The sequence below is a fragment of the Siniperca chuatsi genome, linkage group LG21, assembly GCF_020085105.1.
Source record: "Siniperca chuatsi isolate FFG_IHB_CAS linkage group LG21, ASM2008510v1, whole genome shotgun sequence".
NCBI classification, from domain to species: Eukaryota; Metazoa; Chordata; class Actinopteri; order Centrarchiformes; family Sinipercidae; genus Siniperca; species Siniperca chuatsi.
In genome coordinates, this window is record NC_058062.1 from 4050372 (window position 1) to 4068619 (window position 18248).

The 18248-nt window shown below is 39.2% G+C and overlaps 1 protein-coding gene across 2 annotated transcripts; it reads right to left on the minus strand.

Moving 5' to 3' along the window:
* Positions 1 to 479: 479 nt before the first annotated feature.
* On the minus strand, positions 480 to 10488 carry cyth4a (cytohesin 4a). Of its 2 annotated transcripts, XM_044181406.1 has the most exons (13): positions 10365 to 10488; positions 9615 to 9697; positions 9259 to 9323; positions 7341 to 7386; positions 6050 to 6168; positions 4948 to 5028; positions 4666 to 4778; positions 4164 to 4312; positions 2660 to 2771; positions 2457 to 2533; positions 2266 to 2337; positions 1886 to 2034; positions 480 to 562 (listed from the first exon to the last, which is right to left on the minus strand). In XM_044181406.1, exons 1-13 carry the CDS (start codon positions 10402 to 10404, stop codon positions 484 to 486), a joined length of 1185 nt encoding a protein of 394 aa, XP_044037341.1. In that variant the 5' UTR covers positions 10405 to 10488; the 3' UTR covers positions 480 to 483. The 2 variants fall into 2 exon arrangements, with proteins under 2 accessions (XP_044037341.1, XP_044037342.1); XM_044181407.1 differs by lacking the exon at positions 1886 to 2034 and having other exon boundaries at positions 10365 to 10432.
* Positions 10489 to 18248: the final 7760 nt, after the last annotated feature.

Below are 18248 nucleotides of genomic sequence, written 5' to 3' on the forward strand. Positions count from 1 at the left end.
TTTTGTTTCGTTTTGTGGTTGATTGACTTTCCAGCAAGACATGTTAGCGGTTCAGTTGAAGGGGCCCTGGACCTGCACCCAGTAGGCCTGTTCAGTAATCCATCCATGATACTAACAAGCCAACCACCTATCATCTTCTGACTCTGGTAAGGGGGGCACCAGGCATCCCTCTGGCCCCGCCCCGGCAGCAGATGTTTGTCAGTAGGATGGTCAGCCCCTGAAGTCAGAGCAGTAGTGCATGCAGTTTGCAGAAGTAACGTGACGACTTTACACTGCAAGCCACAAATAGTTCACTTTTCATTTTGCACTTTTTCACAAGCGTTAGTTCCCAATTTCTGTGAAATGCTGTGCGAATAAGTTTTGTTTTTGTTTTTCCTGAACAGTCTCTGTCATAAAATCACAGGATTATTCATCCAAAAAAAAAAAAAAAACCCGTCCAGGATCCAAACTCAGTTGTTTCTACTGATATCTTGTGTTTCGGTGCTATGAGGAAGTGTTGCTAATGACCTTCCTCTTTCGTAGAGTCACCAGGTCATAAAAAGGGTCCTTGGTGATACTCGCTCTGAAAGAGAAGATTAAGATTCAGTTTGAAGCTGAGATCATCAAGAGTAATAGCACAGCAGTAGTTTTTTCATTTTTGCCTGTCTGTCACTCCATTGATTAATTCCCTTGTTGACTCAATAAAATACTGTGAAAATATGTTACAAATTTCCCAGAACCCAAGGGGACGTCTTCAAATTACTTGATTTCAACTGGAACCTGCAAATGGTTGGTATTTTTAGCTCCATCCCAACAACTATTGAAAGGATTGCCATAAGACTTAATTCAGACAGTCATGTCCCCCTCAGGATGAATTGTAATAACTTTGATGATCCTCTGAATTTTCCTCTAGCGCCATCATCAGGTCAAAATTTAAATTTGTTCAATACTTTGGTTTATGACCAAACACCTGCAAAACTGACATTCCCATCAGCCTCAGCTGTTCTTTGTGTTTAGTGCTAATTAGCAAATGTTATCATGCTAACATGCTAAACTAAGATGGTGAACATAGTAAACATTATATCTGCTTAGCATCAGCACGTTAGCATTGCCAATGTGAGCATGTTAGCATGCTGACGTTAGCATTTAGCTTAAAGTACCCCTGTGCCTTTGTACAGCCTTGAAGAGCTGTTAGCATGGCTGTAGACTCAGATTAATCAGAATCAGAAATCAGAAATCAGAAATACTTATATACTTATATTGATCCTCGAGGGGAAACTCTTTGGCTACGGCAACATGCAGCATGCACGTTGGCGCATGCGCACTAAGATCATTGAGATCACTAAGATAATTGATTATCAAAAATGTTGTTGATTAATTTCTTGATTAATCGACTACGTAGAGTCTCAGAAATGGATCCATGGAAAACCTACCCAAACGTGCATTAATTAAAGCAATAGTTTGACATTTTGGGAAATACACTTATTTGCTTTCTGGTGGAGAGTTAGATGTGAAGATTGACACCACTCTCATATCTGTTTGTTTAATATGAGGCTACAGCCAGCAGGCAGTTAGCTTAGCTTAGCACAAAGACTGGGAACAGGGGGAAACGGTTAGCCTGGCTCTAGTTCACCAATTAACACATTTGTTAAATATGTCATTATGCCGTTTATGCATCGTACTATTTCTTGGCTCTGGCAACCAGCTGAGACTTCAGTAAAGTACTGGTGCCAGCCAAGAAATAAAATTAAGCTGTTTTAAATGTAAGAAAATCTGTAGTTCTGAAGGTCAGATGATCTTATCCTGATCATCTTTGCTGCTGTGTTCCAGCCTCAGCCTTGACAAACATGACTCACTGAAGGCACCTGGCCTCCCACGTGTTCTCCACAGCATCAACAGCTCTCACCTGATTGCATCTATCCAGGTGTCCCGTTCTTCTGCACTGGCTGCACTGAGCTTATAGGACTGATGTTTACCCTGCACCACTCTGCCCTTGTTCTGCGTCTTACAGGCCTTGATCTTTTGTCCTTTGGGGTTATATAACTCCAGACAATACTGTTCAAACACACACATAGACACACATGTAGCACCGTTACTGTGTACATATGCTGACTGTTTATTTGAATGGTCTTCTGATAGCCTCGTGACTCAATGTTTTGAACACTTGTTAGAAATTCATTCAGCAGCTGCTGTGTGATTCATTTAAGTTCTGTGGCAGCAGATAATTTGTGTGAGGAAGCTCAGCACTCCTTAACACTGTGATACCAAAAGTAAAAGATACTCTACCATTTTGCTTGTGTCTCGTAGCTTCCTGACACACAGGTTCTCCAGAGGAATAATCCCGATTGGGTCTTTATCCTGGAGGAGGAGACGGACATTAAAGACAGATTTAACCTTTCAACTACCAGAGGGATGTTTGACATTTCCATATTCTGTTGACGTAAAGGCTTTTTAGCAGCAGAAACACAGATACTTACTGTGGTGTATTCAAAGTAGTACAGGCAGCTGTCTGTCAAAATAAACCACCTCCTCTTCCAGGTTTTAACTCGGCCACCTTCAACGAAGAAAACAAACATTTAGGGAAAAAGAGGCAGAGATACACTCTGTTTCATTGTAATGTCCTCTGAAAGCCTGTACACAACTCAGATTTTTCTGTGTGGTACAAAAATCGTCACCTCACCCATTTTAAGGAGCCAGCCTTCTCTGTCTGGATTAAAAAACGTCAGTGTGAGGTCGTTCCCATCATCCTCTGGGATTTTGAAGGGCTCGCTGCGGATGCTCGCATACAGTTTCTGGAAGACATTTCAAGACAGGAGAGACAGTCAGTTTCAACTTCAAATGTAGACTATATTATTTTTTAGATTTTCAACCTTTCTTTTAGACAGTCGTGGAAGAAGGATTCAAGTCATTTTATTCGGAAATAACAAAAATACCACAAGGGGAAATCCCTGCATTAAACATTTTACTTACTATTTATCCATCTAGATTGTTTTGGTGTGAGGTGCTGAGTTTTGGAGATATCGGCCATAGATATGTCTGCATTTTTTGAATACAATGGGACTATATGGAACTCGGCTTGTGGTGCTCAAAGCGCCAAAAAAAAAAAAACATTTCCAGAAATCATGACCTGGTTAATCAAGATAATCCACAGACTTTGTTGTGAGCAGTTTCATGTAGGAGCTATCGCTAGAAAGAAAATAGTTCTCACTACAGCCAAGAGGAAAAATATGTATTTTTGATTTTGGGGTGAACTGTCACTTTAAAAGTTGCCAGATAGTAGTTAAAGTTCAAAAATAAAAGACGAACATTCATTCTTAGAGTGAAAACCCAGACGATTGGAGATAATGAAAGAATAAAAATCCCCTAACTGGAGGTAAATTAAATTAAAACCCAAATTTGGGGATTTTCATGAGTCACATAGTTGAAGGATTCTTCAGGTTAACAAAATTCTCTCTTCAGATTTTTTGATATTTTGAATATGGATGGCAATGTCAGCCGTTCGGTCCAGCACTTTGGTCCAGACTGAATTAGAAATGTAAGCTACTCTGTGTTACATAAGCCCTGCCCTCAGGAAGGAATCTACCTGAGTATCTGTTGATTAGCTAGTTTCACCTGAAACTGACCTAATTGTTTCCATGATGGCCCAGTAATCAGTAATCAGGCCTATTGTTTTCAGGCTGCACCTCCCTCATCACTGTTAAGTACCTGATTAGCATATGATTGGCGTGACCAAGGTGCTAATACACTGTGATAGACTTTGGGCAGATTGAATCTCAGACCACCATTTCTGTTCAAAGAGGGGTTTTCTTTTTTCACAAAAATGGCTTCCTTGACACCCCGTTCAAACCAACCAGGCTGTTGGTTTAAACGGGGTGTCAAGGAAGCCATTTTTACACAGAGTAGCTTAAATTTTAACACAGAGTAACTTAAATTTCTAGTTCCCGTCCCATTTTTTCACAATTGAGAATGACTTCCTGATGGGAGCCGAAACGTCTTGATTCTGAAAACAGTGTCCAGATGACTACGACTGAAACCTTTTCTACGATTGTAAACATTATACCTGCTAAACATCAGCATGTTAGCATTGTCACAAGTACAGTTCTTGAGCGATTGTATTTAGTTTAGTGACAAACATGAGTTTATCATTATGAATAGGACATTAGTAACTGGTGTTAGTAGCAGACCGTGAGCAGCTCGGTGGGCAGGTCCTCCCCATTGTTGATTCCTCTGTTCATGGAAACAAATTGCTGCAGATTGGGTTTGTCTTTCACGCTGGGGTTGTGGAGACTCGTGTTGAGCATGATGATGGCAAAAGACAGGATGTAGCATGTGTCTGTTACACACAACACACACAAACATATATACACATGCATAATGCAGAAAACCACAGCTGTGCATTGTTATCACTGCTTCAGCTGTATAAATTGCATCCATTAAAAATAATAGGTTTTTCTAAGTGTTGCCTGAGCAAAAACACTTATATTGAAGAATCTGTTTACTCTAATCAGTGAGGGAGAGACAAGATGTTATTGTGGCTTCACTCATGTTTGATTCTTCTTAACAGCAGATAACTTGTCATGTAGAGGTTTCTTTTGTAAATCTATGAAATTAATGAAACAGTGATGCCTTTTTGATTGGACTGCCTGAGAGTGAATCAGGCGAGACAAAGTCTCTTTGTGTTCGTACCTGTGGATTGGAAGACGCCTGGGTTACAGTCACAGTAGCGAGTTGCAAATGCCTCCATCATCCTGTCAATCTTCTGAGCTTCTCCCGGGAGGCGAAAGCTCCACAGAAACTGCCTGCAAGACGGCAGAGGTGTTAAAAAAAAACGCCACACACAATGTCAAGCACATGCTGGTAAGAAGGAGGAGGATTTCAGAAAAACAAGACTAAAGGTAACCTCTGCTGCAACATTTCATGCTGACTTTCACACTTGCTTGCGTGCAGAAGTTATTTTGTAAAACAAACCTCAGCGCCTGCACCAGATTCAGGTCTGAGAATTCATGCAGGCCCACAAAGGCTTTCAGTGTCTCCAGGTGCATTTCCTCCCTGTGGGAAAATCAAGACAATTGAAGATGATGAAAATAATCATAAAAATCACCTAATTGAAAATGTGAGGTACATAATAAAACTAAAGGCCATTGTATACTCTCTCAGAACAGATGTGTCATTCAGAGAGTTTGAAAACAGTGAAATGGAGAAACTGAAGATTGATTAAATTAAATTCCCCCACATATGGGAATTGTTGTGCTTTTAGATAAGGATCCCCTCCAGGTTGACTAAATTCTCTCTCTCTGAGATAATCCCCAAGAGAAAATGAGAATTAATGTGCGTTTCCATCCACTAACGTTTTGGGATTTTTGGGAGTTGGTTTGTTGGGATAAGCAGCTATTCAGATTATTTAATATTTCACAAAAAAGAGAAAAATAAAAAAATGAGCACAGATTTGTGTATCAGAACTTTTCTTCTTTCCTCTTCCATTATTTATCTCACGGCCCCTCAGATTTATCTGGTGACCCTTTGAGGGGCCGACCCCTAGGTTGGGAACCACTGGATTAAACTAGCTAACTGTATATAAAGTAGTTAAAACTAGCTCCACCTCGAGCAGCTACAACAGTAAAATGCTGCTCTAACATTGATGCATGAGTATTAACAATCTAATAATGTCAGATAGAATAATACATCAGTCACAGGGGACATTTTACTGCAGAACGAGTACTTTGATTCGTTAAGAATATTTTGCTGATAATACTATAATAATTACTAAGTAGGATTTAAATGCAGGACTTGTAAAGGAGTATTTTTACATTGTTGTATTGGTACTTTCACTTAAGTAAAGGATCTGAGTACTTCTTCCACCACTGCTGTTGTCTGTTCAGTGATCTTTTGTACCAGTGTATATTTCTGCTTTCTCCCGCCTCTCTGTGATGACCAGCTTCTCACCCCACCTCCCTGGGTAGCTGGCCTTTTCACCATGGCAGAAGTGTTGTTCTGAGAGAGTATGAGAGTTTGATCGTGTCCAAGTTACATCCACATGTTAATTTCCAAATCACTTGTGTGCATACAGTACCTTTCTCCCAAGAAGTTGCCGATGGCCGTCTTGTTCAGTCCCTCCTCTTTGTAAAGAAACTCTGCCACCGACTCTGCTCGCCATTCCAGCAGGTCATTTTCGACCAGGTAATGGACACCCTGAAGCAAGGGTTCATATACTTTATATGAAAAGTATTTGGAAACCAGGAGCATTAGGAGCAAATCAGTAATGTCCATGTTTACGCACAGAAACTTGTGTTTTATGTGGTTGTTGTTTAGAGTGGTTGTTCAGGGTGCAATCGGCACATTTGGTTTGAAACAGAGAAGAGTGTTTAAATTTGAAACGTTCACTCATTTAATCAAAGGTTTTATATGTGTGTTTCGACTTGCAGGACAAAATAAATACCACAGCAAAGCTTTCATGTTAAATGTCGGCTCGGTTTAATTCTTATCAGCGCTGCTAACTCTGTGGGCTGATAATCAAGAAAGTTATCGCCTTCTCCTTTTGAGTTGCTGTCGTCATTAATCACGAAAGCAGAAGATGAGGAAGGTTTAATGAATATTGCATGCTGCTGTCTGTAAATCTCAAAGGGTGTTCAGAGCCAAATCTTCAAAATATGACCCTTTCTTCTGAGCGTGTACTCCTGCTGAGTAGTTCTTCAAATCAATTGCACTTTAACACACTCTTAACCCCGAGAAGTCTTAAAACTTCTCATCCTCCCACTCGTGCATGTCCTCAGGCCTGAGCGCAGAGCGGTCACAGGCCGAGGGACTCAGTTTTTAACCGAGGACGCAGAGAGGAAGGAACGAAAAGACGAAGGTTGCTGCGGTGAAGTGGCGCTTCTGCCCCACTTCAGGGAACAGGATGTGGTTTTTCTCGCTATTCTGTCATCGTCTGTGTCTGTGCACAGTTTGCACTGCATATCACACACACATCGCTCTTCGCTGTTATCTGGCAAGGGAATGAAAGTAAAATTTCACCTACTGTAACTTTACTGTGACTCACATTAACAGTGTGTTTCCACATAAACTGTTGATTGTCAACAAAGTTGTCAAATGATATGTAGTATGTCAGAACCAAAGGTGATGTTACACACTTAGAGATATCTCTACGAAAGTACTGTGTGCTCTGTGTTCAGGTATACAGGTGACCAAATTAAAGGGTTGTGTGTTGGTCAGGTGAGGCTGCACAAACTGTATGTAGCAGGTTAAATGACCCTGCCCAGACACTCCCAACATCTAATACCTTCAGAGGAAGTAATCAACTGGATCTATAACCATGTAATCCTCTTTTTCCTGTTTATATACACAAAAATACAGTATAAACTCACCTTTTTGGGGTCCATGTTGAATTTCTTTTTCCCACGTAAGAATCTCCTGTTCATTTTAGTGCAACAAAAGACAAGACAACAATTTTCATTATAAACTGATATAGAGACTTTTTCAGATATTCAGTTAATGATATTTTCAATGACAAATTAAATGACAAATACAGGTGTTCAAAATTAGATAACGTGTTTATTGTATCAAAAACTACAGCAAGTTGGACTATTTACTTGGTCTAGATCTTCTCTTTATCTTTTCTTGTATGTTGTATTTATAATTATATGGCGTATACTACATTTACAATAAACTGTGTATTTTCCTTTTTCCTATGTGAAAGTATTCTTTATATATGTTTGGACTGTTTATAATGTATTTGTAAATGTGTGGATATTTTTTGGTTTTGGATATTTGTATGTGTGTTCTGTGTGTGTAGCGTGAAGGGGGCTACAACTTTAATTTCATTGTGCAGCCCTTGAACCTTGATCTGGTTTATACAGCATTAACTTGCTGAGTCTTGCTGGTTGGGTATATTTATGTGCATGACATGCAATAATAAAGAAACGTCAAACTCAAAACCTTCACAAGTTACTGAAGCTCAAAATGACGTCATCAGACTAACTATTTTACCTGGCCGAGAGTTTGAAACCCTTATTATTCAATCGGCAATGCTATGAAATAAAAAAGACCAACTTCTCACACTTGAGAGATCTGAACCAGAAATGATTTGGTATGCCAGTCACTAAAATAAACTTCTGGGAACATTGTCTCCATGATGCATGAGGGTGTGTTTTATCAAGTTGTGGTTGTTGGGGTTTGGGTGCAGTCAGCCTTACTGACCAACTTATCATGCCAGTAATACAGTTATAGCAAAATATCACTTGCATATCACCCCCTGAAAGCAGCGACAAAAGCAACAGGAAGTCCAGATACGTAGTTCGACAGCCACATGCACACATTCTCAAGATGTCACAAGACCATTTTCTTTCCAATTTCTGTCACAGTGCTCAGTAACTGTGCTTTGTTACGCTCAGAGCTGCAGTACATGACAGCATGGCCGCACTTTCTCCTCCAAAATTCGGACATACTGTAGTGACTACAGTGTGTTACTTTGGGGGTATGTGGAAAGATTGTGCATAGCTCAACTAATCTGAAGAAAAATTAATGACAATTTGAATAACAAATATATCCACATATTGAGTCAGCTGTAACACCTGAACACCATTTTTCAAAGTGCGTGAGAACTAGTAATGGCTGAATGGCTGAAATCAGGTTGAAATGATTAGCTTATAGTCATGGATAAATGGCTGAAATAAATGGCTGCATGGATGGGTACTTGATTTCATAAGACGGTGTAGTCCCTCATTCGTCCAGGAGTGTTCTATCGTAGAAAAGGTTTCAGTCGTAGTCATCTGGACACTGTTTTCAGTGTCCAGATGACTTTTGTCATTCACCTTAATTGTCATTCACAATTGAGAATGACTTCCGGATGGGAGCCGAAACGTCTTGATTCTGAAAACAGTGTCCAGGTGACTACGACTGAAACCTTTTCTACGATACTTGATTTCATCTGACTGGGCTGTGGGGGCACAAAAAAGGCCAGGAACCATTGCATGAGAAGCATTTTCATGGGAAAAAAAAAGGTTTAAAAACATCAGGTTGAAAGGTTTGAGTAGCAGGTTCAAAGATACTTTCAACTGCAGAGGCAGCATCTAATGGAAACTATTTTGACTTCTGACTCAAGCAAATAAAAATAAAAAACAATAAAGCTGCTTGCATGACTTTGTCAAACTGGCTGTTGCGTGTGGTGTGGGAGTCTGAACTGCATCAAAGTGTCACTTAAATAAGAAGAAGAGGCTGTTCTGACTCATAGGAGAACTGCTCTAAAAATGTGAGGTGGAGCTAGTTTTAAATTTGCATACTCACTTCTGCTCCTTCAGTTCAGGGCTGTGGATTTCTGGCATGACGCGATTGATTTCCAATCTCAGCTTCTGAAAGAGGGAGTTGAGAAAGAGAGATGTGATGTCAGCAGTTGGGTCCAAGGTTTTTGTGTTACATCACAGACACCAGCAGACTCAGTGGTACGTGACTCAGGGCCACTTTGTCCCCAACAGTTATAAAATAACTTTAAAATCCTTCATATCTCAATTAAGCAGTTGGTGAACGAAATACCTTTGTGAGCTGTGACAAAGCTCTGCTGAGGCTGCGAGGAGTGGGTGCACAGAAGAGAATAATGAGCTATCTTAATGTCAGACCTTGGAAGGATTTATTCAGCACAGTACCTGAATGTCATCCAGGAGCTCAAACTTGTGGATCTTGATGGTTTCACCCTGCCTCCTCTCTCCTGGGGGGAGTTTCGGTGGAGCTGTGGGGCGACAACAAGCCTCTGAGACAAGTACAGTTCAGGATGGTGGCATATACTTGATGAAGCAGTCAGCTGACATGCAGCACTATGGACTGTCATGACAACCTTCCTCACACCTAAGCTCGCTCTCACAGACCAGCACAACTTCATCCTTCACCAGTTAGAGAAGTGGTCAATGAATGAGAGAAAAAAGGGCTGCAAACAGCAGCTTCCCTTCCTCTTTTTAATGGTGGATTTTTTGAGTGCAGTATGGCCATTAAAGGACAATTCATCTTAATTTGTGGATGGCTTTGTCCGGGAAGATGATTTGCAGCATAATAATAGCATGTTAAGTTCCAGTGTTGGGTAAACAAATTATCGTGTATCACAGATCTCAAATGATACAAAAGAACTGAATTGAATTGAATAACAGAACTGTCAAATATGTGTTGTTTCCATATAAAAGCAAAACATACAGGAAGATACTTTAGTCAACATCAATGAAAAGTTTGTAACCCACAAAATCTAAATTAGCAGCATTTTAAGTGAGTTCTATAGACTAAACCACATAAATGATTTGACTAGTAATACTCTAAATCATCTCACAACAACCTCTGTATTTAGTTTTTTAGCAGCAGCTGTCCATAACAATACAAAGTAATGATTAAAAAGAATACTAAAAGCATACCTTTCCCCCAGAGGAAGCTGTCTTTTCTGCATAAGGCCATGTTGTTGATGGTGCAGAGCGTTTGACGGCTGTACAGGAAGCAAACTGAGTGTCAACTGAGTGAAAAAAAGGGTCGGCGCTGCCATTCTGACAGCCTGTGACACTGAAGAGACTCTGAGTTTACTCAATTCAGAATATTTCTCATGACGTGCATGGCAAAATGTTGACATACAGTCTGTTCATGTGTGTGTGGACATTTCTTTAAGAAACAGAAATGTCATTCATAACCTACAGCTACGCAAAACTGCTACTATTATTAGAAATACTACTTCTACAAAAACAAAAACAACTACAACGACTAATACTGTACTGGTATTACTACAAACATCATTATGTGCCTTACAAAAGAGAAGGATAAATGGAAAAAATATGCATAAAAATGGTGGACACACAATAGGAGCCAAATTAAATTAAATTAGGCAGCAGGACATGTAATGGTATTTACCATTTTCCCAATATGCTACAATCACATATTGTTTTACCACATTGGTCTGGTAATTTGGTTACTACAGTGATGGCACCACTGGACTGGTAAAATGTCTCTTTTACTGTATGGTAGGGACCAAATAACCATGTAATTTGTTTTTTAAGAACAGTCGTCAAACATGTCTTCTTCAGCAGGAAGGGAAAAAACTTCAACAGAACGGGGCTTCTTTCATTTCTAAATGTAAGGCCCCACCTAGTGGGGCGTCATATTTCTTAACATCTCAGGGACCGTTGGTATAAGGTGCAAATCATGATGTATTATTCTATTTAACTTATCATATTTACCATAATTGAATGAAAAACAAGCATTGTAAGCCTCCAGGCTCTTTCTCTAAGCTGCCATTCAGCATGTGGCATGGTTCCCTCTAAGAAAAAGATTTGTTATTTAATATTTCTGAAGAAGACCTAAAGAAGAAAACCAAAAATGTGTCTGTTCCAGTACTTTCTGACTTCCCAGATAGACTGTGGCTCACAGCCTGAAGCCCACTGGCACGGTATAGGAACTATAGCTTTACAAACTGGTAATTTGTTTAAAAAAAAAAGGCTCAGTTATTTCCTAAAACAGCTTGACACTGTGGTTTTTAGTAAAAGTTACGTAATCAGGAGGAAGTAGCACATTTGTTGGGGATTATTTTCAGCAGCAGATTTGGTGCTCTAGTGAGTATTTCCAGCAGCAGGACGGTGTATGTGAGTCAAAATAAACTACAGTGTGTGTGTTCATGGTGATGAAGGAACATGTCACCCAGTGCAACAGTGCGGCTCATTGATGTGTTTTTAATTTTGGACAACAATGGAGCTCTGTGGCACAGAGGAATAGGATATATTAGCCTTAAGATACACAGACACACAATACCTGTACTTGTCAGTAGGATCAATTCATTAGTTGTTTTTGCTCTTATATGGGATTTGTTGACAATAAGAAAAATATAGAATATCACCAGACGTGTCATTTGCTTCTAATCCACAATCCCATAGCGGTTACAGTTTAACTGACATTGTTACATCCGCCATTTTGTCAGATCCATGTCCAAGCAAATATTGACATACATCTTTTATCTACACCCAAACTCCCTTATTGGAGCATTACCTGTATAGATACTCTTTTACTACAGCTGTTCTGTGATTGCTGATGTGTGATTTGTTAATTTAGTTTTTTTGCCATCAGTTTACTGCTAACCAAGCTAGCCATCATACTAAATCAGTGATTCTCAACCAGGGGTACTTACCCCAGAACGTATACTTCTGTAGTTACATGGGGGTAACAAGGAAAGATTGTGGAGTAGCTCAACTTATTTGAAAAAATATAAATTATGATTTGAATAAAAAAACACATGTCCATGTGTTGAGAGTGTGTGAAGACTAGTAAGCAAGCAAGCAGAGAAGTTGAAACAGCTAGCTAAAAGTAAGGATAATGGTTAAAATGCATAAATGTAAGGATAAATGTTTAGATAGCTAACTTAAAAGTAGTGGATTAACAGGTGAAATAGTTAAAAGTAATGATATAAATTGTTAAATAGCTAAAGTGATGGATAAACAGTTAAAATAGTTAGCCTAAAGTAATGAATAAATGGTGAAATAGCTAAAAGTAGTGGATAAACAGTGAGTCCATACTTTTGTGAATCTAGTTGTTCTGTTAAAAATTGCAACTAGATCATCATCAAAAAGGAGAAAAATATACATATCTACCGCACTTCATCAACTTTGAGGGAGTTTGGAAAGAGAAGTTGAACAAATACATAAAAAAAAAATTATCAAGTCATCAAACATGTGTGCGGGGTTAGTTCTGTGCAATAAGTCAGATATTTTACAATTCATGAGTCAAGATCAGTGTGTATTTTAAGCAGGATGTGAGTTTGCTGTGACAGATCAACTGTAACATGCTGAGACTGACTTTCCAGTTGAAACAAAGGACACTTACTGTAAGTATGAATAGTGTGTCCTTGTTTCACAGTGAAGAAATGCCAGACATGAATATGCCAACCAGAACAAATAAGCCTGACAGTGCGTTTTCAGCTGGATTTTTCTGAGTTGATCCTTGTTAAATTAGGCCCATTTCTCCTTCTGTCAATCAAGAGGAGCATTTGTTATGAGACAAGGTAATCGACCAGCTGTAGCCTGTTCTGTCTGCGCTGCTTTGATCCTCCTGTAATGGCGTCTATCATTGTATTCTTTTGTCCATAATGAGGAATACATTGTTCCCAAGATTTCATATTTAGGAGGATAAGACAGGCTTGCTACAACATCGACCAAAGCCTCTGATTGAATTAACATTTCTTGTTGGAAAGCCAATCAAACAACCACAAAGAGACTCAAAACAACCGGAAAGAGATGCAAAATAAATGTAAAGAGACAAAAAGCGACCACAAAGCGACACAAAACAACCATAAAGAAACACAAATCGACTGCAAAGAGACAAAACGGACCACTAAGAGACCCAAAACAACCGTAGAGAGATTCAAAACAATTACAAACAGACTCAAATAAACTGCAAAGAGACACAAAACAACTACAAACGATGTAGCCACGTCATTTTTAGATGTTTTGTGTCTCTTCAGTCTTGCTCCTATGTAGGCGGGGTGGGGGGCCTTTAACATGTCTTTGCACAGGGGCCCGTTGTCTCATAATCTGTCCATGACATCGACATCCACATAAAGCAAATGTAGCTTTTCTACGTCTGATGGAAGTGTTGGGAGCATTTGAAGGAGACGTTTAAGACACTTAAATTGTTTAGTATGCTGCTCTACTCTCTATGAGCCTTAAACCAGTCAAAGCAAATGTAATTGCTTCGAAAGTGGGCTTCAGCAGCTGTTGTGTTGTCAAGCAGCAGCAAGTCACAAGGAATAAGCATTAACTCTGGACCCGCCGTATAACTCGCAGGTGCACAATGTGAGACGGAGGAGAGGGAAAATTGTCCTTGATATTGGTAGTTATTGAGGTGCCATCCATCCCAATTTGTGGCATTTAGAATCTCTCCGCTTGCACAAACAAGTGTACTAAGTGTTTTGATTTGTCATTAGGCTCCAACAATAGCAACCCGCCTTCCCCTTTCTCGGTCCCACATGCCAACTCCTGACACATTTTCCCAGGTGAAACTTTGGTTTGTAACACTCCTCTTTAGCCTCTCATTCAAGGTCCTGGTGTTTTATTCAGTTGCCATAGTAACCTGCTATCTGTAATGCAAATGCTACCTTGTCAATGAAGACCTTCAGGTAACAAATGCAAATCTATTTACAGCAGGAGAATGTAGGCAGTGCAGAGTGCAGAGGCGACAGGAGTCATGTTTTGATATGTATTGTCATGCATACATTTGCACTAATTGACTCTCCAGTGTTGTGAAGTACAGCTAATCACACAAAACATATCACAAAAGTATCTTATCAGTGGCTCCAAAGACCTTTGCCTTCCAATCATACACAATATTGTTATGGTGCCTCTGCAGAGCTCTCTACTGTGTTTTCATACTGTTCTTTTTGAAGATTAAATATTAGACAAAAAGCAATATGTAATGTTTAGACATGCTAGCCGCACGGTTCTAGGGATGCTAATGTTGGTCGGTTCACCACTTTGGTCCAGACATATTTTACATTAGATTTCTTTTACAGACATTCATGGTCCCCAGAAGATGAATGCTAACGACATTCCTCTGACTTTACCTCTCATGCAACCATGACGTTAACATTTTTGGTTTAGAGTGAAATATCTCAACAACTATTGATTGGTTTGCCATGAAATTTTGTACACACATTCATGTCCTCCTCAGGACGAATTGTAATAACTTTGGAGATGCTCTGACTTTTCATCTAGCACCACCATGAGGTAAAAATGTTATTTTGTCCAATACTTTGGTTTATGACCAATACTGACTGCAAAACTAAGGACATTCCCATCATTCATTTTCCAATATTTGGTTTTATAAACAAATACCTGCAGAACTAATGACATTCCCATCAGACTCAACTGTACTTTGTGTGTTAATTAGCAAATGTTAGCATGCTAACATCCTAAACTAAGATGGTGAACATGGTGAACATTATACCTGCTTAACATCAGCATGTTAGCATAGTCATTGTGAGCAAGTTAGCATGCTGACGTTCGCGTTAATCTTAAAGCACCCCTGTGTACAAAGCTGCTAACATGGCTGTGAACTCTTAGTCTTGTAGTGTAACTTGTAACCAAAGAGAAGAAGAACAAAAGTGCAGACACTAAATCAATAGTCAGGCAAGCAGGAATTAACACACCTAAGAACTTTAAGCTAACTTCATACACTTTACTCAAATATAGGCTCTCTCCTCAGTTTACTCTTAAGCAGAGATTCTCAAAACTAAGCAGTTTGCAGAGAAAGTGTCATAACAGGTGAAACACAGGTGAATGGGATGCTGATAACTTGAGTTAGTCTGCTGATTGGTTGAGGTGATGCCTGGTTACCTGCTGGTGAGAATACCAGTAACAACATTGGCTCGATCCTAGGGTGTTGTGATTTCTCGCATACAAGATATTTACAGTGTATTTGTTTTCACGGAGGCAATTTAAAAGTTCCCCATGTTGAGAAAATGATCATATTTTGCTGCATAATTTTGACACTGGATATATTTTGGAAAATATTCAATAGAAATAAATATAATTGGATAATAATTATGTCATAATAAAGAAACATTTTGGACACTTTGGATTATCAAATGGGAGCAGCAAGTACAAATTTGTACAAAGGGAGTGAAACTTGGTCGTAGCTAAGGTCAGATGGCAAGCTGCAGCCACCAATGCTGATTACAAAGGCCGACCGTGAGCCGCCACCGGGTCGCCGCCAGGCCATCATTGAGTCTCTATGGCCAGCCATCAGCTGTAGTTGGTACTAGATGGCCCTTATCAGTGACCATTCAGCAGATTAAGCATGTTGAATTTATGATGGAGACAGACTCCTGTTTAGCTTAAAGCTCCTGAAAACTTGATTTTAGTATTTCTCTCTAATATTAAATATTCATGACTAAATAAACAACACTAAAAGTTAAAGTTTGGAAGAAAACATCCTTAAGTTATTATTATTAAGAGTTTATCATTCAAAAACTCAGTTAATTTTTTTTATTAGGACTGTGCGGGTGTGGTTTGATCAGATTTGATCGACAGAGGTCTGACAACACAAAAAAAAAACCTTTAACTGTCATCAGTTTCTGGTTCAAATGTTGCTAAATTCTGATTGGAGCAAAGACGATTGTGTTATCTCCTTTCACCAAATTAGCACTTTAAACCAGTGATCAAAGCACAGGCAAAATACAGAAATGTCTAATGTGAAACAACCAAAACTGTATAACTTAAGATGGAAAATCGTTTGTAAATGTAAAACCCTGTTACTCGTTACTTAGCAAGAAACTAGGCCAAGGAATCAGTGCACAAAGAGAAACAGAACTGACCAAAGCAAGCAGATGACACATGGCAACATTTCAACATCTGCTCATCAGGAAAACAATCAGCATTTTCAGTCACAGCAGCAGATAAATGGAACTCAATTCCCACCGATATCAGAGAATGCACAAGGTTCAGTATTTTTAAAACAACACTTAAATAATGACTCAAGACAAACCAATCATGTGATCAGTGATCTAAACCTTTGTATGAAACCAACAGTTTTCCAACATGGAGTTGTTTTATATGTGATGTACTGTTTGTAAATTTAGCTAATTGTACTGCTTTTAATTGCTGTATTGCACTGAAGTGTTTTTTTAATATCTCGCTGCCCAGGTACTAAAGGTGTAAATTAGCTATATAGCTAACTCTGGCTCAGCGGTTGTGTTGTGCATGGCCCCTGTTAAATAAACTAAACTAATCTGCTGAAGCTATCTGAGTAATAGTAATATATCTAGTAACTAGCAAGCTTGCTTACTTAATTGAGCTCATTTACAGTGGAAATGGACATGTCATGGCAGAGAGAGCACAGATGTAATTAATCACACTGATTGTATTTAGTTGAGCCAGTTTCAGGAAATAGCTCACTGAGACCCTTAAAGGAACTAACTATGACAAGTCAAAATGTCTACCATGAAAAGGGTCTTTACCTTTCTTATGAATATATAAATAAGTCTAGAGCCATGCCAGCAGCTCTGTGAGGCTGTATTTAGACACAGTAGTGAATTGAGCTAAATGCTAACATCAGCATGCATAGCAGGTATAATTAATGTTCGCCCATTGACAGTTTAGCATGTTAGCATGCTAACATTTGCACTTTGCATTTTAACACTAAACACATAGTACAGCTGAGGTTGATGGGAATGTCATTACTTCTGCAGGTATTTGTTTATAAAACAAAATATTGGGAAATTAACATTTTTGACCTGATGATGGCGCTAGATGAAGGGGGACATGAATGTGTGTACCAAATTTCATGGTAATCCATCAAATAGTTGTTGAGACATTTCACTGAAAACCGCAAATGTCAACCTCATGGTGGTGCGAGAGGAAAAGCGAGGGGATCACCAAATTCATCAGGATCCATTCTCTGGGGACCATGAATGTCTGTACAAAATTTTATGGCAGTTTATCGAATAATGTTTGGATATTTCAGTCTAGACCAAAGTGGTGAACCAATCGAGCGACCGACATTGCAGTCCATAGAGCCACACTGCTAGCGTGGCTAAAAAATGTTATTTCCATTTATACATTATTTTATATCTTAACCACAATTTCTTCTTTGTCTTTCTATCTTCAGTTACCAAAATGTAAAACATCATCAACAACAACAAAGTATCACTTTCTGTGGCTCGGCCTACTGATATTTATTTCAACCAATGAGATTATTTCTTATCTGCAGAACTGTTCCTCCTCCTCTTAGAAATGTTTTTAGGTAATAAAAGCGGCCATTCGGTGCTCAAGGTTTGATGATGATGATGTTTGATGAAGTGTCAAACAAAACAATTAATCCACTTTTTATGACAGTGACGAACACATCCACCTCCAATAGCAACGTGACGACCTGCCTTTTATTCACCAGCTCCTCAAAGATTGATGAGCTCTAAACCCTGAAGTGAAAGCTGTTTAGCAGACAGCGATTGATTGACTGAAGGTTTCAAAGCACTTAGATAGAAATAAACTTGGTTTTCATGGACTCATCACAATCACTATTCAGCTTCTACTCTGTTAGAGGCTATTAAACACTAACTTCCAGAGGGGAGCGTTGAATACGCTAAAACAGCTTGTCAGTTCTGACTGCTGAATCCCTGAGTGTTAGTTGTGCAGCGTTTCAGTAGCTTCAGAAGTAGAAAACTACATGTCAAGATCAGGAATGTTTTAAAACCAAATGATGACACGTTTGAGCTTGTATTCAATGTAGGTGGCAGAGTACCCGTGCTGATGCTGTTGGGAGTAAAATGT